This window comes from Emydura macquarii, unplaced genomic scaffold (assembly GCF_026122565.2).
Source record: "Emydura macquarii macquarii isolate MOO-44397 ecotype Brisbane River unplaced genomic scaffold, CSIRO-AGI_Emac_v2 contig_1483, whole genome shotgun sequence".
NCBI lineage: Eukaryota > Metazoa > Chordata > Testudines > Chelidae > Emydura > Emydura macquarii.
Window position 1 is genome coordinate 14,190,674 of NW_027131620.1, and position 23,208 is coordinate 14,213,881.

Consider the following 23,208-nt stretch of genomic DNA (forward strand, 5'->3'; position numbering starts at 1 on the left):
GCTAGTTCTGTCTAATATGTGGCTTCCTACAAGCAGTTAACCAGCTCCTCTCAGATATAACATGCATACACCTTTAGTACACATGTTGCTATACTTTGAGGCAGAGGCACAAATTACATTCCAAGGGTCAGACATGAATGGTGTATTTCATTAGGTTTTATACTGGTTACTAGCCAACCCTTTTTCTGAAACCCCTTTTGTGTGTTGCACACACCCCTCTCATTTATTTACTTCTCTAATCCTGAGACGCTCTGTTGACAGTAGATTGCAAGATCAATGTGATGCTTAGCTTGACAGGAGTTGTGTAAAGTTTCCAGGTGATTACCCCAAGATAAAACACCTAATCAATTTCCAGGTATATCTTATTTGCATATTACACTGTGCAGACGCACAGAAATTTAGGTCCTGCATCTCCTGATGGCTTTAAACAGATCTGCAGAAGGAGTGAGTGTGAGGGAGAGTATTGTTCTTGGCAGTTTAAGTGCAGTTATACACCGAGAAACAAATGCACCTTTTTACTCAATACAGCTGTTCTTTCTGTGTATTTATTTAAAGTCATATCTGTTGAATCCGGCGACAGACAGTATTTCTGTTATACCTGCAGAGCCACAAGGGAGTTGGATTCTATTCCTGCTCACGCATCAACAAAATGGGTTTTTGTACCCGTTGATGTCCGTGTGCTGGTTAAGGTGTTGGTTTTGACCTATAAAGCCCTTAAATGCCTTGGGACTTGCCTGCTTGAGAGACAGACTTCTTCCTTCCCCCCCCTCCCCCGTGCCCTGTGGCTACAGCTGTGATCAGCAGAGAGGCCTTGAGTTGGATTTCCTCTCCCCGCTGCCCAGTAACTGCTGGCAGAGCCTTCTCTGTAAGGGTAGCTTCCCTTATTATCTGCCCCCAGTGGGTCAACCTTTTGGACACGCTGTAAATCCTGTCTGATTGGTGAAGAGCTGAAGCAGCTAATGGTAAATTTCAGTGTAGTGAGGAAGGAGGATAGGATCACACAACTGATCAGATGATGTCTGATGGGAAGATGTGTTTACCTCAGTCAGTTTTTATATGTCTTTAGATGTGCCAGAATTGCCCTGAGCTTTTGGATGGGTGCTTTTGGCAAAGAGTTGGTATAAAACCAAAATCTAAATAAATCTACTTATCTGCTAGAACAGAAGAATGCAGCTTAAATTTTAAATTGCAAATTTTGTGCACATGGCTGGCAGTTAAAAATATATATATTCTTACTCTCAAACTGTGCATGTTTGTCTACAGATTTAGACACATCCTTCTACATCTACCATGCCACTTTTCTAACTCTTCAGTGTAGAACACTTTCTGAAGGGAATCCTAAATATGGACTATGCTGCTCCTCATTGTATTATTGTAGGTAACTCCATCCCCTACCTGGCTTCTAGGCTTTGTCTTACTTTGTAAATAGTCTTGCTGTGAAGAGCCGTGTCTGGAAGCCCCTTCCAGGTATTAGTATGCATCTGTAGCTGTTATTTAGTAGTAAGCTGAGAGAGTTCTCCGTGGTTCATGCTTAGAAAGCTTTGGCTAGGTCCAAGAGTGTCATGGTAGTGGAGGTCTGCTGGTAGGAGAGTCTCTGCTGTGTGCAAAAAGAATAGCAACCATGTTTGGGTAGTGCTGCCCACAAACTATATGAATATCTCTGCAGATCTGGACAAGGATGGTCTAATTAGAATACATACTAGACAAAACCAAACTATCCCATTATGTTGGCTGTTAGGTGTGTGAATTAGATGTACCAGCTACACATCTAGTCATTTGAGAGAGAATTATATTCAGTGTAAAGATCCATTTTAGAAGTCGTTGGTTTCACTGATTTGAATATAGTTGAAAAGTAATTTCTGATAAATCTGCATATACTGGTATCGAAATTATTTGATAATAATAGGATCATAGGTCAGATCCAAGATCTTATTGTCAGGGAAGAGAAAACTTAATCTTTTAATGGCCTTTGTTATGATCACCCACTTTTCATTGAAGTTGACCTTTGTGCGTTCAGAGTGGCCAGATCGTTCTTATGTTTGTGAGTATATATTTTTTCAGAAAATGGTGGTGGTGGTGGTATTTTTTTCTTTGGGGGAGATAGAACTGTGGACATTAAAACAACACTCCTGTATTCCTAACTCTCTGTTTTTTGTTTTTTTTTAAAGTTGCAGGAATTATTACTGCTGATTTTCTGTCGGGATTAGTGCACTGGGGAGCAGACAGCTGGGGATCTGTGGAGCTGCCCATAGTTGGAAAGGTTTGAGGCTTTTCATTTTTAACATTTCAAATATTTGAGGGGAAAAAAATCACTTTGGGGAAGCTACCGTCATCCTAAATGTGCTATGCACTATATAGTGAACTTGTCTGTCTGTCTGTCTGTCTGTCTTGTCTCCCCTACTGGTTTGGCCTGGTGGTGGTTCTTTTCACCCTCTCTTTATGCCATGCTAATAGGCCTGGTATATTGGCAGTAGAGCTATAACGTATTGTGTTATGTTTGTTCTAGACTGATAAAAGCCAGGAATTTCATAGTGACTCTTTTTCACTCGCTCTGTTACAGTTGGGAGTTACAACATGTATGGTATACCCACCGTGTTATCGCACAATGTTCTGAGACTTTAAGAGGGGTAGGGAAGTTCTCTGTAACACTTTAAACAGCACAAAAACTGTCCAGATTTTTGTAAACTGCACTGAATCTGAGCAACAGTAGATGAAGGGGTGTGATTTCTGCCTTGAGGGAGGTGCTCCCTCCTCTTTTCCCCACCCTTTCCTAGCATCAGAAGATTGAGTCCTTTTCTTCTGAGGCATAGTTTGTGGTCCAACAGCACAGTGTCACTTAGAAGATTTGGGTACATGTCAGTGCTACTTAGCTGCTATATGTAGCAGCTGTGAAAATGACCAGTCTTGGAAACTTCAGAATGCTGGATGAACTCTCCAGAATTACCTTGACTGGTGAATTCTTTCTTAAGCTATTTCAATAACATTCAAGGGAAACTAGATAAATACCAACTGGAGAGAAGTGTCCCTCAGTAGAAATGCTCTTTAGGTTTGGTTGAATATTTGATTAGGAAAGCATTCTTCACTTGTATTTAAGTGCTGCATAATGGCAGAGGTACAGTGTAAACATAGAATGGTAGCTACAGGAACAAAGTTATGTTCAAGCCAGCCTGAAAGCTAGAGGAACACCAACTGATCGTTCCAGCAACTTGGTGTCAGGTGTGCAAGTACTTGGAAAATGCTTGTGTGCTGTGGTGAAAAATGCAGACCAAACATCGACATTTAAGACTTTCCTATTACTGTATATCAGAACAGCGGTCCATCTCTAGTCCAGTCACCTGTCCCTGACAGTGGCCAATATCAGATGCTTCAGAGGAAAGGGCAAGAATCCCTGTAATGAGCAATATGAAATAACCTGTCCTTACAGGGAAGTTTCTTCCTAATCTCCCATTATTTAGTGGCTGGCTTATGTCCTGAAATATGAGGGTTCATATTCCTTAAAGCAGTGGCTCTCAACCTTTTTAGACTGCTGTACTCCTTTCAGGAGTCTGATTTGCCTTGCGTACCCCAAGATTCACCTCACTTAAAAACGACTTGCTCACAAAATCAGATATAAAAATACAAAAGTGTCACAGCGCACTAGTACTGAAACATGGCTTACTTCCTCACTTTGTCTGTATGACATGTAGTTTGTACCCACTTCACTAGTGCTTTTCATGTAGCCTGTTGTAAAACTAGGCAAACATCTATGGAAGACCTCTGTGTACCCCCAGGGGTTAAGCATGCCCCGAGTTGAGAACCCTTGCCTTAAAGTATATAGGATATGTAATGTAACTGTAGATGTCCTTATTGTCCATATAAGTCTTTTTTTGAAAGCTATCTGTGAGTTCCACAGGTTAATCATGCACTACACTGAAAAAAAATTCCCTTTGATCAGTCTTAAGTTTGTTGCCTCTCAGTTTCATTGATCCTGGCTCCTGTACTATGAGTTGAATAGATGCTTCCACTCTACCTTCTCTTGACCTTTCGTTATTTGGCATAACTCTACCTTGTCTCCTCTCTGAGACTGCTTACTTTACTCTCCATCTCTTCTGTTGAAATCTTTCCATTTTCCTTGTGCTGGGTCATCTGTATCACTTCCTGTTTGTCCAGCTGTCTTACAACGCTATTGTGTGCGACATAGATGGCAGTATTAACAAGCCGAAGTCGCAGAAGACTAGAAATAAGTAGTCTCTCTCTGTTTCCAGATCTGCTGTTTCCTTGCTATGGGACATTGAGCAAGTCACTTAACTTCTATGCTTCTCCCCCATCTGTAAAATGGTGATAATGCATATCCACCTCTATAAAGTACTTTGAGATGAAAAAGTGCTAGGTACATGTTAACCATATTAATTCACTGAATGAAATTTTGCAAGTGTAAAGCAACAGATGGATGAATTATTTCAAACGCTACTTCTAAAAGCTTGAATCATAATTCCTAGGTGCATGGTAATATGGAAGCCCCTCTTAATACTTGCTTTCGTTCTAACTGTTTCTGATCCATTCATTCTTATGAGTAATGGTCTGGCACTTCTGGCTTTGTTCTTTCAGGCTTTCATCAGACCTTTTAGAGAACATCACATTGATCCCACAGCAATTACTAGACATGATTTTATAGAGACTAATGGAGATAACTGCATGATGACACTAGTGCCATTGGCAAACATGGCCTACAAGTTTGTTTCTCTTTCCCCAGGTAAGCTATTGCTCATGACTGTGTATACGGATTTAGAGTCTTCACCACTGGATAAATTGATTCAGTACTTGTCCTTGGTCAGGGAACAGATTAAAAATTGAATCTGTGATAAATTAGAGCCATATATGTTGGGAGCTGATATTTGGAGGAGAGGGGAAACTTTTTCTACTGGTTGATAAGAGATTAACCTCTCCTGTGCCCAAAAGATCTCCCATCTCCAGGGAAGTGTCCCACTGAAGAGTTCAGTAAAGAAACCTCAGACTATAAATTCTGCAGAAGAACTAGCATCCCATTCTTTCCCAAAGGACTTTTAAACTCAGACAACTAAGAAAACTTAAGCTTAAAAACCAGTGAAATTTACTATTTTTCAGAAGTACTTGAACAAATGCAAAGATTAATAGTACAGCATTACATTATTCTGTTTAACTGTACAACTAGCTAGTAAATCCATAGCTCAGGTTCCCTCTATCAACATTTATTTTGACTAATTTTGTGTGGTACATGCCAGTCTTGCAGCCCTGTTATTTTGTGGCATTTCAGAATGTCATATGGGATGAATAGTTTGTGGCTGTACAGTCATTCTTTTGCTGAAGCAATTTGATCTTGGCCTTTGTAAATATCCGAAGTGTCACAACTGCTAGAACTGTGTCAGAATTGAGAAGGAACTTCTAAACAGGACAGGATGAAGGAGGCATGACTAGAAACTTTCTGATAGGAATCTGCTTCTTCAATAAAATAAAGGGAAAGAAAAAGTCCTGGGTTTTTTTTATTCCTTTTTTTGCAGAAGAACTGTACCAAACGTGCCCTTGGGAGTGTTATGTCTTTGCCCTGGCTATCTTCGTAACATTTACAAACCAGATTCACAAGTGGTCTCACACGTACTTTGGTCTTCCTTGCTGGGTCATCTTTCTGCAGGACTGGCATGTTATCCTGCCACGGAAACACCACCGAATCCATCATGTGTCTCCCCATGAGACTTATTTTTGTATTACCACAGGTAAAGTAAACTATATATTTCTTGGACCAAGCTTTTTTCACTGAACCAGTAAGTTCTCATGTGGCAAGAATGTACTCTGATTGCATATATATTATTACTGTTTAGCAGTCTATAAAATGTGGAAGATGTTATGCGCCACAACTGGCAGCATGTTTAGCTTTTTCTGTATAAGTCACCTGAGGCTCTTTACTTGGTATTGTTAAATAAATAAGAAAAATTCCAACCGAGGTGCCAAAACAAGAAGAAAAATCAGGCTTGTGATTGCTTGATCTTTCCCAAGCCACAGCATCACAGACCTGAAGTCAACAATAGAAAATTACTGATTTTCAACCAATCTGCCCTCTCATGCAAATTAGTGTATCTTTATTCAATTCAGTGAATTCTGTGAAAACCACTATTCTTCTTAACAAAAGGAATGATTTTATTTTCTTAATCTATAATGGCATGTGTCCTTGAATGTTAGTTTCTAAAACAAGTTCTTCTGAAATTCATGGCCATAATGAGAAAATTATCAAATTCTTCTAACAAGGCATTCAGAACATGTATAACTTCTTTATCAAGACTATTTTGGTCTCTGGTTCCCCTTGGGCTTATAATTCTTGATATTGACCGCAACAAAAGTCATTCAGGTTATGCCCACTTTACAGATGGGCAAGCTCAACTGTAGAGTGCTAATACTTTGCTCAAAGTCACGCAATGAGCGAGGACACAGCTGGAAATAAAATTCTAGATTCCTGACTCCATCTTCTGCTCTGACAAACAGATCATAGAAGCCATGCCATAGTCATGCAATGCTATGTGCCCTGTGTCAAGCTTTTATAACTTGCTCCTGTCATCTGACAGAGAACTGCCTCTTATCCTAAGCATTTGTTTCATTTCTACTTCAGCTTCTTTAGCCCACTCCCAGATACTTTAGGTATTGCTGTGCCGCTAACTGTCTCTCTTTTGACCCATCTGACCTTTCATACATACTTTGAAGTGTGGACATTACCTACCATCCAAATGTGGTGTGGCTTGCTCCTAATCATCAGAACAAAATGCAGTGAGATTGAGATAGTATGGTAGAGTGATAAGAACAGAGGACTGGGAATTGAAATTGAGCTAGTCATTTGACTGTCTGTGGCTCCAATAGCAAGCTTCTGTGAAGAACTTTGACCTCTTCATATGGAAAGCACTAAATATGCAAAAAATATTTTATGAAAAGTGTTAATTCCATTCCCTCTTCTCCAGCCCACTTTGATTCCCCATCGAGGTAATATGATGGATTGCTTTGTTGAATCAAATGTTGTATACAAAGGCTTTTGGATCACTAATACCAATGGTCATAGTTCAGAACAAGAGGGAGAAAAGCCCTTTTTTGGGGATGTGGTGGGTGTGTGTGAGTGAGTGAAGTGTTGATAGATATTGAGGCATGTACTGCACTTCAAAAGCAGCCTTGCTTGTTAGTGTCACTGACATACTGAGAGTACATCCTGCTTCAGAGCTGACCCATGTACATAAAGGTCTGCTCTTGTATTCTTGCCAGAAGAGTGTCAGATAACTGAGCTCACAGAAACTGAATAGAACTAATGCAAAAGCTTCCAGACTGACTGTTGTTGGAATTCCCACCAAGACTTTTCCACTTGGCTTATCCAGAACATGTCATCTAGTTCTGGGAGAACACTTTATCCAGTTCTCTGGAATCCAAAACTTGGTTTGAATCCAGACTCATCACTGAAGTTTCTTTCTTGGCATTTCATAAAGCTACACCTGAGGTCATCAGGTTCAGATGAGGGGGATGGGTTAAGATGCACCACAACTCCCTAGTAAAAATTGTAAAACCAATTATACCTGTTCTAAATGACTAACACATGCACATTACATTCTGCATTGCATCACATGTTTGGATTGGCCTACTAATTTTGTAAACCAACTTCTGTATTGATCATAAGCTATCCATGGCTACAAAGTGTGCTAGGAAGCAAGGCTGCAGCTGCAAGCTTATTACACATTACTACTCTTCTTACTATTTCTTGATCTATTAGTGACATATTATTTACAAGGCTACTTGTGACTTCATGCTTTGTCCATTGTTAATCTCTGCTTCCTTACATTGTTCATGAATAGCTTGCAACTGTTACATTTGGAAGTTGGGGAAGGATGATGGGTCCATTCCCAGAGGGCACTGGCTACCTTGCTTTGAGGAGACTTTACTTGCTTCTCTCCCAGAAGGGATGAGTTGTACAGAGGGGAAGGGTTGCTGGCAGGAGAGCTATTAAATGCTGACCCCAAGGTATAGGAGCTGGCTATTACAGTGGGTCATTAATCTGCAGACAGGCTTGGTGGAAGAGACACCTGCTGGGTAGGGAGGACGTGGGGCAAAGGTGGGCAGTGTTGAAGTGACCTTGAAAGTGCCCTTGTCTTACTTTGAGAACAATAGGTACCATTTTAGTGTTTGAATCCTGTGGTGGACATGTACACAGCATGAAAATCCCACCAGCTGGAATCTGTGTTGAATTGCCTTTGCTCTGATGCAGGGTTTCTCAACCTTTTAAGTAGCAAGTACCCCCTAACTTATTAAAATTGTAATAAGTACCCCAACACTCAATTTTCCACTGAGAAATACAATCTTTTCCCTCTTTTACCGCTGGACGACTGTATTTCTCATAAAGCAGAAGAGTTCTGAATTCTGCAATGCTGTGTGGTTGTGGCAGATCACAAAACCCCCTGCTGTTTCTCCCCTCCTTCCTCCTCCCCTTCCTCCATATAGGAGCAAAGGTCAATGCCAGCCAATCACTATGGCCTGATGGCAGGGCCACTTGGTGTTCTCCTCACACAGGCAGGAACTTGTGAGGTATGAGCAGGCTCTAGCGGCCCAGAGTGGATAGCGACGCTCTCCATGGCCATCCCTAGGGGGATTCGGGCCTGGGGCAAGTCACACAGTGTAGGCCCCTCTTAACATGTAAAATCTGGGGCTGTCATAGTTGTCAATTTCACTGCTCAGCTAGAGCAATGAAATTAACAAGTAAGCCTGCAGGTAGAGCCTGGCCCCAGGACTGGGCAAGACGCTGGGCTTTCCGCCTGGCTTTCCGGGCACCAGGCTTTGAGCTGGGGAGGAGAGCTGCCACCTGGAAATGGGTGGCAGCCACCCAGCTGCGAACCCAGCTTGCAGGGTGCAGGAGGTTGCTGCTGGGCTCCCACCTGGGACTGGGCGTGATGCAGGCGACTGCCGCCTGGCATCCCAAAAAGCTGGCGGCTGCCTCCCAACTTCCCAGGACTGGGGCGCTGCCATCCACCTCTCAGCTAGGAGGTGGAACCGGGTGGGAAGTGGGCAGCTGCTGCCTGGCTTCCCAGAAATCAGAGGCTGCCGCCCACCTCCCTTCACTGGGTTTTTTGCCACGTACTCCCTGCCTGTGTCTCGCGTACCCCCAGGGGTACACGTACCACAGGTTGAGAAACTATGCTCTGATGTACCATTGCCGTGGGAATGCTGTGCTCTAACCTGACAAACCTGGCTGTGGGGCAGCTCTTCTGGCAAACTCTCAGTTCCTCTCCTCATCCTGCTTCCCATCCAGCTCACTTTCTATTCTCTCACCTGCATTTCCTGCTTGTTCTGTCTCTTGCCCAATAGCCCTTACACCTCCACACACTTGTGCTTCTCTTTGGTTTTCTCCTCTCAGCCTGCTGCTGCTTTCCTTTCACCCATGAACTCTTGGGGGAAGAAAATTCGAGAGTGAGGAGTCAGCGTGGTGGGTGCAATATTAGGTACTTGAGCCAGTTTTCAGAAGCATGGAATCATTGGCATGACAAACCTTAAATGCCTCTACTCAGGAAAAGATGGATGTGAATTTAAGCTTTTCAAAGCAGCTCTCAATTAGTAGTATGTGGGTTGGTTTAAAGTACAGTATCAGGAAAGAATTTGTTGTAACTACCCTGCTTAAGATTATGGTGGCACACCAAGTGCTTTTGAGTCTTGCATGTTGCATGCTAAAAGTTAAAATCTGGACTACTTTAGAATTTAAACTTGATACCGCACACAGCATGTTATTTTACCAAACACGTCCAAGATACCCTAATTCCTTACTTTAGGTAAAATACTTCATGTGCTCGAAATCTCCTGAATGTATGTGGAGGGTGTTGATATTACTTAATTTATTGCAAGTGTTATATCTTTGACTCTAGACACTTAAGATTAAGCTATTTCCATACACCTTTTAAAATCAGGCATACAGTTGTCTAACAAATCTACCATTGAGCAAGTCTCATGATAAAAGCATAATCCTAAATCAAACTCATTATAGTGTAACCAAATATCTGGAGCAAAGTTGCACTATGATGAGCCCCTCCCTTTTTAAATCACGAGGACCACAGCTCAACCATTCTTGACTGTATCTGTGCCAGCATTGCATAAGGAAGCCAAGATCCACACTGTTTTTCTGTTGTACTGGAAACTTTTAGATGGCTGCTTTAAATACTGGGACACTGGAGTTAGGTGATCCCTGTGTGATGCTTTTCTTAATAAACATTGGTCGCCCCATTCTGTGTTAGAATCAGTTTACAAATGATCTCAACATCTATCCCCATCTACAACACATGACAGTAATCTAATAACAAGGTGGCAGAAGCACAGAAAAATAGTACATAGTGTACAACGTGATCAGAATTATTTTCTGAGATACCATGTTTATACAGATATCATGAGTTAATGTATTTTAAAAGCTGGAGCTGCCCTTGTTAAATGTGCAGTTTTCCCTACCATTGCCCTAGCTGTGCCACTGAAAAACAAGAAAATTAATTTAAACATATTTAGCTATGGCCATGGGCAATGTATACTGCATCTTATTGTTTTAAAGTGGATTCATTCTTTTTATTAGAAAAAGCAAATCTGGGGTATTTACAGTGTCAAAAGTGAAGATCTGTTTAAGTACTTTGAGTTTGGGGAGAAAGGAGTTGGCTTGTTGGTCTAAACTTTGTTTTTAGGGATGCAGGTAGTGTGGGCCCAAAATTTAAGTTTGTCTGAAATTTTACAAAACCTGATGAGTTAATAAATTTGTCTAAATGTCAGTGACGAATTGTCTTGTTTGATTTGAATATTCTCTTGCGCTGTTTGCAAATGAGGCATTGCGTCCGTGTGCTAGTGCATGGGAACCAGAAAGGGAAACCATCTGAATCAAAAGTGAAATTGACTGGTCAGAATGAAGGGCAATTTGTAATTTATATACTAGCCAAAAGTTTTAAAACAGAAATATTTAAATCCAATGTGGCTATATTTACAGATGACTTTTGGTTTTTAAGTTTGTCACTTTTACCCTAAGTGGGTCTCTTTTAGTTTTGTGTAGCGGTCATTCTTTGCCCATAGCACTCTCCCACTGAACTTTTCCATAACATTTTTTGTTTGATATTTAAAGTGAATTACTGTATTAAGTAGGAGAGAAAAACAATGCAAACTTGAGCTTCTACTGCTATGGTTTAAGCTAATTCGCTCTACTTTTTTTTATAACTTATTTTTTCCTTCTGCAATCATTCAGGTTGGCTGAACTACCCATTAGAGAAGATTGGATTTTGGAAATGCTTGGAGAATGTTATCCAAGGAGTGACTGGGGAAAAGCCAAGAGCAGATGACATGAAGTGGGCTCAGAAAGTTAAATAACTCTTACCAGCTTTCTACAGTTCTTACCTTTGTTGCCAACCTTTTTTAAAAAAAGCCATCAGCCAAATGCAAGACTTACAAAGAAATAACAGACTATAGAGCATAAGCTAAAAAGTGCTAACAACACAGACTGCAATTAAAAACTCCTTCTTCTTAAAACAATACTTGAAATGCGAATGGTTACTTTTCCATTTGTACTGAGCACCTTTCTTTAGCCATGTCTGCTGATGTCTTAGAAAATATTTCATCACTGAGTCTCATAAAAGCCATCGGGTGAGCCAGAGAGGAAGACGATGCACCATCACTTCTAATACATTGGTGGCACAGTAAACGTGTTGTATCAACATTATTTAACCTTTAAAAGTAGCTTGCTGTCTAAGACCGATATGGAAAATAGTGAAGATAACTTGTCACTGCATTTTAAGAAGTCCATCCAAATATAATGCATGAAAACAGCGTGTCAAGAGTGATGTAAGCCACTAAAACCATGATCATTTCAATGCATTTAGTGGTTGATAAATCTAGCAGTTCCATCTTTGCTATTGCGTTAAGTCTTGTAACATAGTGTGGAGCAGACTTTGAAATCCTGACTCTGTCAGGGGGCAAAGGATTCTTAAGTGTCTTCAGTTTCCCTTAAAATAAATCTGTTCTAATTTGTATGAAGAATTTGAACGACCCATTTCTGTATAAGCCTTCAGCTTTATGTTAATAAATCTGAGGCTCTGGAGGACATACTGTATATGTGTAGCCCATACGCTCTTATTAATTCATTCAGAGCGCTCACTGATGGGATCTTGCCATTATGTGTTTCCTAGTCCAATAATCAATGTTTAAAGTAGGTGTAGCATTGGGCACATCTGCAAATTGTTGTCTTTTGAGAGCAAAAGGTATCCAATTTTTGTCTTTAGCACAGAAATGTTAATGGTTGGTATATTTTAAGGTGCTTGTTGGTTTCTGTAAATAATATAAAGCCTTAATCTTTTCTGGTGTAACATAGAATAATATTTTAATGTGGTGTTCTGAATGTATATAATTTATAACAGCAGTTGGATAATACTAATCACGTTTGTTAAGTCTTGTTGCAGTTCTTCATTTGTTAATTTGATGGTATAAAATCCCACTTCATCCTCAACATTTAGTCTGAAATATCTAGCATTTAAAGGATTAATGCATGAGTCTCCCCAGCAACCAAGGGGGCAGGGCGGGGAGGAGAGAACCTTGCACTTCATTGCCTTTGTTTATACTAAAAGAGTAAAATACACTGCTATAGTATGAGAGTTTGTCACTATCCCAAAGGGACTATTCCAGTTTTCTGCCACCTTGCAGAAAAGCTTTCAGTCCTGATGACTTCTCTACAGTAGATTTAACTATCATAGTGTTTGTTACTGTTAGATTGCTGGTTCTGACTTTACCTACTCTAATAGTACAGGCAGCAGTACACTTCAGGAAATCAGTTCCTTCCATCTGTTCTGTTGAATAACTACTGAGACAAGAACACTTACATTGGAGTGACTTTGGTCTGGAATAAGTAGTCCTTGTGTTACTTTACAGTGTACTTTACTTGTATCCTAGAGTTGAAATGTGTATGCCTCGTTTATGTAAATACAAACGTTGCTTCCTGAACAGAAGCAAGTTACTATGTGATACTTTGCACTTCAACAGCATCTTTCTTCTGGATTTCTCATCTTTGCAAACATCACAACTCAGGCCTTCCTCTACTGTGTGGCTCTTGAGTTTATATTCATTTTACAGACCTTGTGTGTTGGCTTAGCTTACTTTCCTAAGGTCACTAACTTGTGGAACAAAGCTGGCTATCAAGCCCAGGACCGTGACTCCCAGGCTCTATCCACTGCATGACACTCCTTCGCTTTTCAATAATAAATCTCTCTTGAGGCAGATATCTCTAGCAGAAATGACTTCACTCCTTTACTGAGAATGGACATTGAAAATGGATGGAAAAAGCATTGGGCTATCTTACGTAAATGAGCAGAGGTTGTTGGTATTGTCTGCAGCAACAACATCTTTTACCACCTTCTCCCAGTCATATTTCAGCAATGTATATTCCACTGTAGCTCATCTTTGGGTGTGTCTTTAAGAAAATATCAGCACTGACCACTGTTACTACCTACTCTCCACTTTCATTCTTGTGCTTAGAATATAAAAATCAAAGGGACAAGGTTAGGCTCTGGCTTTAGTATCCATGCAGCACCTGTTGACATACTCCTAAACCATCATTCATGGACTACAATCATATGTTCAGTTGTTGATGCAACTCTCACAAGTAAGTGTAGCTTTAGTGTGTTTGGGGGATGCTACTGAATGATGTCCTAAATCAATATGAATAGTTTACTGGCTTTTCTTAAATTGATTAGAAACAGGATAAAACTGAACTGGAATAAACTGCTCCCTTAAAGTAGTACAAACCCTGTATAGATGCACTTATTACAGTTTAACTAAATTAGTTTAAAAAGCTATTTGAATTAAACTTGATACACTTGTGTATTCAGACATCATCTCAGTCATATCCTGCTCCCACAGACTGCCGGGTGAGCAGAAATGAGCCCTAAACCTTTTCCAAGTTTTCCTGGCTTTTTCCCCCTGCTCTTTGCTGTAGGAGTAAGTTAAAATATAGGATTGTACTGTCCACTAGTGCATTAGAATATAGTAAAAATGGTTTGTAGTCACATTCCTATTTAGACTTGCAAGATCAAGATTAATTAGCTGCTTTAGAGATGGAGCATCTACTGAAGCTCTGCGATTACTGTGCTAACTTAGCCTTATGGCAGAAATACTTTAAATCTAGTTATTTATCATTACAGCTCGTGGAAGTGTTGCAGCCAATCAGAGTTTAGTCACTGACAAGTTTTACAGGTTCATCTGGTTAAAAACCAAACATCTCTAAAAGTGAAGTTACAGACAACCAAGTGCTTCAGTTGGAGAAGTTAAAATGTAAGAGGACTTTGGTCATCAGTCCCAAGATGCCTGTGGTAAGCACTTTGTCCCTTCTCTAAGGTGGGATGACTGAAAGAATGAGGATCAGCACCTCCATTGCTTTGCCTCTTCAGAGGTAGTTAATGTTTGAACAGTACTTTTGAAGATAAGACAGCGAGAGTCCTGTGGTGCCTTAAAGAGTAACAAACGTATTTGAGCATAAGCTTTCGTGGGGAGAAACCCACTTAGTTGGATGCACAGTGGGTTTCTGCCCACAAAAGCTTATGACCAAATAAATTTGTTAGTCTTTAAGGTGCCCCAGAACTCTCGCTGTTTTGCTAAAAACAGACTAACAGGGCTACCTCTCTGGAACTTTCAAGATAATGATTTTTATGCTAAGCATTACTTCTATGAAAAAGTCTTGGTTTCATCTCAACAATTATTTTCCCGAAGCATGTGTGCTTTGCTTTGACATTTTGGTAGAAGAAGTAAAGTGTTATCTTGGTCTAATGGTATGTCCTAGTAGTAAGCTCTCCATTACTAGACAGATGCTGAAGAGGAGACAATCTGGATTCAGTTCCAAACTAATTTTCCCTGGGTAATAGAAACTCTTGCTCTTTTCATACTACAGCTGCCAATGGTGGCAGTTATGTCCAGTTAGGGCCTGTAGATATCTGTTCTCAATACATTGGCTGGGTCCAAACAATCTGCAAGACAGACTTCTTCCAGTTCTGCCTCTGACATGGAACCAGATCCCTGCAAGGGACTTAGAATCAAGCAAGGATTTTAATCACAGTTTGAATAGGGTGGAACTGAGGTTCTGTTTTTTGACTAGTCTTTACCAACTTAATTTTTTATTCAGCAGCAGTTATTTATATTTACCTTTTCTGTTAATGTGTTTACAGGCTTAAGTAGCTGTGTAACATGAATAAAATCTGTTTGTCTTTTTTTCTTCTGAAGTTAAGTAGTTTAACAGTTGCAGATAACTTTCAAGATTTAGAGGCAAACTTTGCTTGATGGCTAGACCTGACTGGAATGTGCCATTTCCACCCTCTCTTGGCCCCTGCACACAATCGCTCAGTAATAAAATAATGGAAGTGAACAAGTCCCAGTGCAATTAAACAACCCATAGACAGTTGTGGGAGTTTCATTGGGTATGTGTAATTGTGGGTAAACTTGATCATAGGGATGGCAACAGCAAAATCCTTCTGCTAGTGTAATAGGGTAAAAGTTCTAGGGAAAGCTAGAGTACAAGGGAGCAGTTCTGCTCCATTGAAACCACTATAAAATCGACGTCAGTGGAGCTATGATAGTTTACAGCAGCTGAGGGTCTATCCCTAGAACATTCAAAATGCTGGCGGGATTTGCTAACTTTAATTCAGCCTGTGATGCAGAGCAGCAATGACTCTACCCGCTAGCAATTGTTTGATCTATTTGACATGAGTTTCTGCTGTAGATCCAGTTCCTACTTTTAGATCACAAAAAGCGTCCTCAAATTTGCCACCTCATGCTTGTCAGAGAAATGTAGGACTAGTAGGACTCAAGAGGTTATCGAGTCCAGCCCCCTGCTCTGAGGCAGAACCAAGTGAACCTACCCTCCCAGCCAGGTGTCTGTCCAACCTCTTCTTAAAAACCTCCAGTGCCACGGATTCCACAGCCACCCTTGGAAGCCTGTTCCAGAATGTAACTTCCCTTCTAGTGAGCTTTTCTTAATATCTAACCAAATCTCCCTTGCTGCAGATTCAGCCCATTACTTCTTGTGCTATCTTCAGTGGACATGGAGAACAACTAATCACTGTCCTTTCTTGAACAGCCCTTAATATATTTGAAAACTTACCAGTTTCCCCCGAGTTGTCTTTTCTCCAGATTAAACATGCTGTTTCTTTAACCTTTCCTCCTATGTTAAGTTTTCTAAACTTATTATTTTTGTGGCTCTCCTCTGGACTCTTTCCAATTTTCCATTTCTTTCCTGAAGTGTGGGGCCCAAAATTGGACAGTCCTCCAGCTGAGACCTCACCAGTGCTAAGTAGGGTAGGACAGTTACCTTCTGTGTCTTACATACAACACTCCTATTAATACACCTCAGCATATTAAGCTTTTTTACAACTGCATCACAATGTTGGCTCATATTCAATTTGTGATCCACTATAATGCCCAGATCCTTTTCAGCAGCATTACGGCCTACCTGGTTATTCCCTGTTTGGAGATGTGCATTTTGATTTTTCCACCCTAAGTATAGTACTTTGCACAATCTTTATTGAATTGTATCTTGTTGATTTCAGACCAATTCTCCAATCAGTCACGGTTATTTTGAATTCTAATTCTGTTCTCCAAAGTGCTTGCAATCCCTCCCAGCTTGATGTCTGTGAATTTTACAAGCATACTCTCACTCCATTATCCAAGTAATTTAATAAAAACCTTGAATAGTACTGTACTCAGGACTGATCTCTGCAGGACCTTGCTAGATATGCTCTCCCAGTTTGACATGCAACCGTTGATAACTATTCTCTGAGTACAGTCTTTCAACCAGTTGTGAACCCATCTTTATAGTAATTTCATTTAAATCATATTTCCCTAGTTTGCTTTTGAAACGGTCATGTGGGACTGTGTCAACAAGCCTTACTAACATCATGATATAATCACATCTACTGCCCCACCCTCCCAATCCACTAGGCCAGGAACACTGTCAAAGAAGAAAATTAGGTTGGTTTGGCATGATTTGTTCTTGACAAATCCATGTTGGCTAGTCTTTATAACCATGTTATCTTCTAGGTGGTTACAAATTATTTAACAATTTGTTTCAGTATCTCTCCAGGTATTGAAGTTAGGCTGACTGGTCTATTATTCTTTGGGTCCTCATTGTCACCCTTTTTAAAGATAGGTACTATGCCCTTCTCCAGTCCTCTGAGACCTCACTCCTCCTCCATGTGTTCTCAAAGATGGCTAATGGTTTTTAGATTGCTTCAGCTAATTCCCTAAATACCCTAGGATGAATTTTATCAAGCCCTGCTGACTGGAATACATCTAACTTATCTAAATATTCTTTAACCTGTTCTTTCCCTATTTTTAGCTTGTGTTCTTCCTCCTTGTTGCGAATATTAACTGAGAGTATTTGGTTTCCATTAACTGTTTAGTGAAGACTGAAGTAAAACAGGTATTAAACCCCTCAACCTTTGAGATGCCATCAGTTATTGACTCACATTCTCTGCCAAGTAGAGGACATGCATCTTTCATCCTTCTCTTACTCCAGGTCTATATAATGAACCTCTTCTGATTGCCTTATGTCCCTTGCTGGATGTAACTCATTTTGTGCCTTAGCCTTTCTGATTTTGTCCCTATCTGTTTGTGCTATTCTTTTATACTCCTCCTTAGCAATTTGTCCATGTTTCCTCTTTCTATACAATTATTTTTTGATTTTCAGGTCACTACAGAGCTCCACATGGAGCCATATTGGTCTCTTACTATTTTTCCTATTTTTCCTTCAGAGTGGGCTAGTTTGCAATGGGGCCTTTAATATTGTCTCCTTGAGGAACTGACAGCTGTCCTGAATTCCTTTATCCTTTAGATTTTCTTCCCATGAGACCTTATCTACCAGTTCTGTGTGTGTTAAAGTCTGCTTTTTTGAAGTCCATTATCTTTATTTTGCTGCTGTCACTCCTTCCTTGGCTTATAATCATGAAATGTATGATTTCATGATCTGTTTCACCCAAATTTGCCCTTCACCTTAAGATTCGGAACCAATTTCTCCCTGTTGGTCAGAATCAAGCCTAAACTGTTGTCCCCCCAGGTCATGGCCTCCATTTTCTGAAACAAAAAGTTGTCCCCAATACATTCCAAGAACTTACTGGAAAATTTGTGGGTTTGCCATATTTACTTTTCCAACAGCTGTCTGGATATTGAAAGTCCCCTATTATTACCAGGTGTTGAGTTTTGCCTATTTCTGTTGTTCTAGAAATGCCTCACACACCTCCTCTTCCTCATTTGTTTGTTTACAGTAGACGCCTACATGACTTCACCCCTATTTTCCCCCTTTTTATCTTTACACAGAGACATTCTATTGGTCTGCCCCATTCCATTCTGCTGAAAGTACTTTGATCCCAAACCATCGTGTTGTGTAGTCTGTAACCGTTTGTTCCTTTTTCCTTCTGTTTGTTCTACCCACTGTTTTGTCTTGAATTAGAATGTAAACTCTCCAGGTCAGGGTCTGTCTCTTACTGTGGGTTTTGTCCAACATGCCAATCTGGAGATCCAAATGTGCCTGTATACTGCCTGAATACAAACAATACTCCTAAATCTGATCTCTGTTGCTAACTTCATGCTGCTTATTGCTTGGAAGAAAAAAATGGAGGCAACCAGTGCAAGGGTGGATTAAATTACTCTTGTGTTCTTTAAAGCATCATGATTCAGTTATTTCCCCAGCTGAAAATATACTGGAAAATGATATGGGAAGAAAATAGGTAAATGATAAAGGTTATTACAAAATACAGTATGGATGACTGAATATTTAAAAAGCATTCTGAGACTGTTCATATTAATTGCATTTGGGTTTTTACAGAATGCGAAATACTAGAAAGCATCTTGGAGTTTCAGAACTTCCTGGGGTTAGCTACAGCCGATCACTTCCTCTGTAATAAACCAGCTGCCTACGATGGAGTGTAAAGTGGAGAGCAAAGTTGGCTGCTATCGGTATAGAAATGAAACAGCAGGACTGTAGCTCTGATTAATAGATAGTATGTGAAAAGGGAGAGATAAATAGAGCTTTTAACAGTCTGAAAAATCAGTCCATGCTGAAAGCTGAAATTGATTTTGGCTTTAAAATGAGATTCTGGTTCAAAACAATCACATGTTTTGCTTGCCAGCTCAACCAGGAATAGATAGCTACTCCTGCTGGTGTTGAGACCTGGTCCATGGACCTGATGTTAAGGGATGTTGGTCATTTTATATTCAATGAACTGGCTAAAGCATATATACTGCTGCCCTCTACCGGATGGAATTAGAGTTGCTCAGAAGTGTGTCATAGGCTGAGCCTGTGCTTTTGGAGCAGGTGGATGGAAGGTCTGTCCCTCCTGCTGTTGTGGTGAAGGTGTGTAGTGTACAGTCACCCACTGTGCCTCGCTCAGAGTCTGGGACCAACAGGGCTACACCCACACTGTGAACTTCTATAGCATTGTTCTCTGACGCTCTCATAACACTTTATAGACGATTAATTGAGCCTCACAATAGCTCTGTGAGGTTGGGTGTTACACACATTCACAAATAGTTATTAAGGTGTATTTACCTTAAATGACCCGCATCAGGTCTCAAGATGAGGCAGTAGCAGCGGTAGGGCCAGAACCCAATACTGCTGTAACTCATACCAATCTCAGCATATAAATGATGCAAATATGCACTGGTTTAACTAAATTGATTTTAAAACCACCTAACCTGTTAGAACCCCATAAGGTAGATGCACTTAAACCAGTTTAACTCTTGCTTGAATTGTTTTAGCTCAAGTCTTACAGTCCCTTACCCTGGCCTCAAACAAACAAACTCCTGACAATGTTCCTGAGTTTTAATAATATTAACAATTTTTTTCTGAGAAAATATTGAAGAACAAAGCAGATCAATTTCATCCACTTAAACAGCAGTTGCATGGTTTTGGAAATTAAGATTTCAATGTGAATTCTGGATTCATGCAATTTAACTTTAGAATCAGAGATGTCAATTGTTATGACAGTTGTTTGTGATTACTGCACTCAAGAAAGGGTGGGTTGGATATTAAATAAATTGAGATAATCCAGTCATGAATGGTACTGGGAGGAAAAGTATGTTTCTAAATATATATTTTTTAACATTGTCACTGACTGTTTTTTTGACTGGACAATTGTGATACCTGCTGATGGGAAAATCTAGGTGTGAATTTTCTGGAATGCAAATACACACTCCACACAATACCTTCTAAAACTGGCGTGTTGTCTGATTAATGCAGAAGTTTAAGGATGGCTTCTGGGCAGTGAGCCCTGGAGAAAGCAGAGTCCAGTTTGCACCTGAATCTCCCTGCTGATTGATGGTGAGCTGCTTGGCTGCTCTGTACCAAACCGGTGGTGTAATCTGGCTATAGAAGGGGCATAAGTAACTGAGGGACGCTAGCCCAGAGGAGTTCGTCTGCCCAGTGGGATAGAGCCAGAGGTTCTCAAGTTTTTTACCATCATTCATGTTTCATTTTTATAATCAAGGCAAACGAGCTCAGGCCCCACTTTCCTGTGTGCTGGAGGCAATATTTGTATATACGGACTATTAGTGAAATGCTAGAATACCAAAGCAGGCAGAGAAGTATAAGTAGTCTTATCTTGACACGTTGCAGTGAAAGGGATGAGCTTGGGGCAGCAGGGGCGTGGGACACTGGAGACTTGGGGAACGTTTTTTTTCAGGACAACCTGGAGCAGCCTCATCCCTCCTGCCCAGCTTTCCTCCCCTTCAGGTCCCTGTCCTCACCAGCCCATTCCATCATGCAGTCCTTCTCAGTCTGTTACACTGTGAGCCCCTGACCAACCTCCAGCTCAACCCCTGTGATGCCCTGTCCCGGCATATCCCAGTCAGGTATTGAAGCCAGTAGGTAAGTGGGTGCTGGCAGCTCCAGGCAGGGTGGGGGAGAGCAGTAAGGGCAGAGGAGAGTCACTGAGAGGCCATGCTCAGTGTCTGTATGATGCCAGAAAGGCTGTTGGAGGAAGCAGTGTTGGAAATTCTAGACAGCCAGAGGCATTTTTTCATTTTTAATAATGTAAATAATAATAAAAAGAGTTTTCTGCACCCACCCAACCCCTGTCCTGCTGCTAGCCTGAGAGAGTCTGGTGTGGAGCTTCTTTTTCTTCTTCCGTATGGCTGGTGCGGAGTAGCAACTACCATTTCACCTGAAGCTGATCGAGCCAGATGGCTACATCAGGAGTGGCAGAATTTATTGCAGCGATACCCAGGGCCCAAGCGTAATTTTTTCAGGCCCAGTACAAACTTGTAACATGGGCCCCCTCCCACACACATACCCATGGGGTTTGCAGCCTGGATCAGGCCCCCTCCGGGCCCCAGTAAAGTGTACCCTCCCCCCCCCCCCATGCAGGGGCCCTGGTGATGCCTCCTTCATATTTATAAATTGGGCAGTAGTTGGTGATATGTTTGATGGTCTGTTGTGGGGAGCCACACTTGCATGCCAGGGAGTCCTTGATTTTCTATTTGTGCATTAAGTGTCCACATCTACCATGACTGGTTTGGATTCAGTTCAGAGTTGACCAAGGAGTCATGGGAGGCCAAATCCAGGACCTGCAGCGTGGGATCCAGCACAAGGTGCTTATTTTAAAAGTCTTATTTAGCCTAATCTGCTTTCCAAACCTCCTCCTGATCATAGCCTGATTGCATGATGCTAGGCGAATATTCCCAGAAAGGATTGCAGGACTTATGGCATGGGGTGAGAGCATTGTTGAGGTCTTGGTGGATAGGAAGACATCTGTTTTCCTGGATTTGCTGAGCTTTGCAGAGCGTCGCAGCAGTTCAGCATATCAATGAGGGAGCGATGTTAGACGGAACAGGTAGCCAGATGTTGAAATCGACTTAAGGGTCCTAGTGATGCACTGCATCACTGTATTTAGCTGGGCGTCAACAAGTCGTGTGTGGCTACATCTGCTCCATACCAGTGCACAGTATTCAGCTACCAAATATACAAGTGCCATTGCAGATGTTCACAGCACTGATGCTGGTGGACCCCAGGTTGTACCTGCTAGTTTCTGAATTATGTTGGCTCTCATTTTTGTCTTTGCAGCTACCTTCTCAAGACAGAGATAGTTGGCTCAGTTAAAAAGGTGTGTTCTTTTGAGGATGGTACGTTCAAGAAGTTTATAGGTCGTGCATAGTAAAGAAATCGGCCTATAGCTTCCTGCTGCATCAGTAGCCTTCCTAGGCTTCGGAGAGCTGAAGGTGGGTTTGCTCATGCTACACATTTTCTCTGTTACCGACATAGCATAATGGAGAAGGGGTCACAGCTAGGATTCCTGTGCATCATGCTGATCCTTGGCTGTCTTCAGTTCCTTGTGATCTTTGCAGCCCAGTATACATTAGAGCAGCCTTCAAGCTGCTCTAAATAGAGCAAGAAGAATAGCCATGAAGAAAGCAGCAACAGGACCAGACCAGTGCAGGGTAAGGCTTTATGTCAGATTTATAGGATCTCACTGACCTTCACTGTATGTGTTTTGCCCTGTTCCTAGAAATTCGTCCTGAATGTGAATCATGAAATGCATGTGGGTGGGGTATTTCCATAGGTGAGCAGTGGCCTCTGCTGGAAAAGATGTATATTGCAGATGCCACGGGGTGGGTGGGTGGCTGGAGATGTGTGTGACATTAAGGTTCAATTTTGCTGAAACTTTTCAGAAACATTCACCTTGGGGTAGAGTCCAAGTATGGACAATATCAGCCCAGAAGGCACAATATTGCAGCAGTTATGAAAGTATGGAAACAGGGGCTATAATGGAAATTGTTCTGCAACATAGATGGCTAAAATACATGCTCCAGTAGATACTGAATGTTGTTAGAAACACTAACCTTGTTCCCTCTGTATTCTTTCTGTAGATCAGGTTTAGCTCCTCTTCCAGAGGTGCTGTAATTTCTCCCTTCTTTTGCCCTATGAGGTCACTGCTACCCCACCGAAGATCCGTGACCTGCACATCTCTCATGTTTGGCTTCCAGATACCAGCATTGTTCCTATATGAAGTGTATCACGAATGTGCATGTGGCTTACTTAATTAACCAAATCCCAGCCCTGTTCTTTTGTTACCTCCTGTTCTGTGTCAGGTATGAAATTTGGTTGTCAGCACTTTGGGACAGGGAGCTTGTGTTTTTATCTTTCCTAGGACATATGGGGGCAAAACAATTAATGATCATCGTTCTATTGTTATG

The 23,208-nt window shown here is 41.1% G+C and overlaps 1 protein-coding gene across 1 annotated transcript in view; it reads left to right on the top strand.

The window, feature by feature from the left end:
• PEDS1 (plasmanylethanolamine desaturase 1) overlaps positions 1–12,431 on the top strand; it is a 28,751-nt gene extending 16,320 nt beyond the window's left edge. The window contains exons 3-6 of the mRNA XM_067554254.1: positions 2,169–2,260; positions 4,588–4,732; positions 5,517–5,729; positions 11,237–12,431. Of these exons, the coding sequence (XP_067410355.1) occupies positions 2,169–2,260; positions 4,588–4,732; positions 5,517–5,729; positions 11,237–11,358 (572 nt within the window). The 3' untranslated portion in view covers positions 11,359–12,431. The remainder of the gene's footprint in view (positions 1–2,168; positions 2,261–4,587; positions 4,733–5,516; positions 5,730–11,236) is intronic.
• The last annotated feature ends 10,777 nt before the right edge of the window (positions 12,432–23,208 follow it).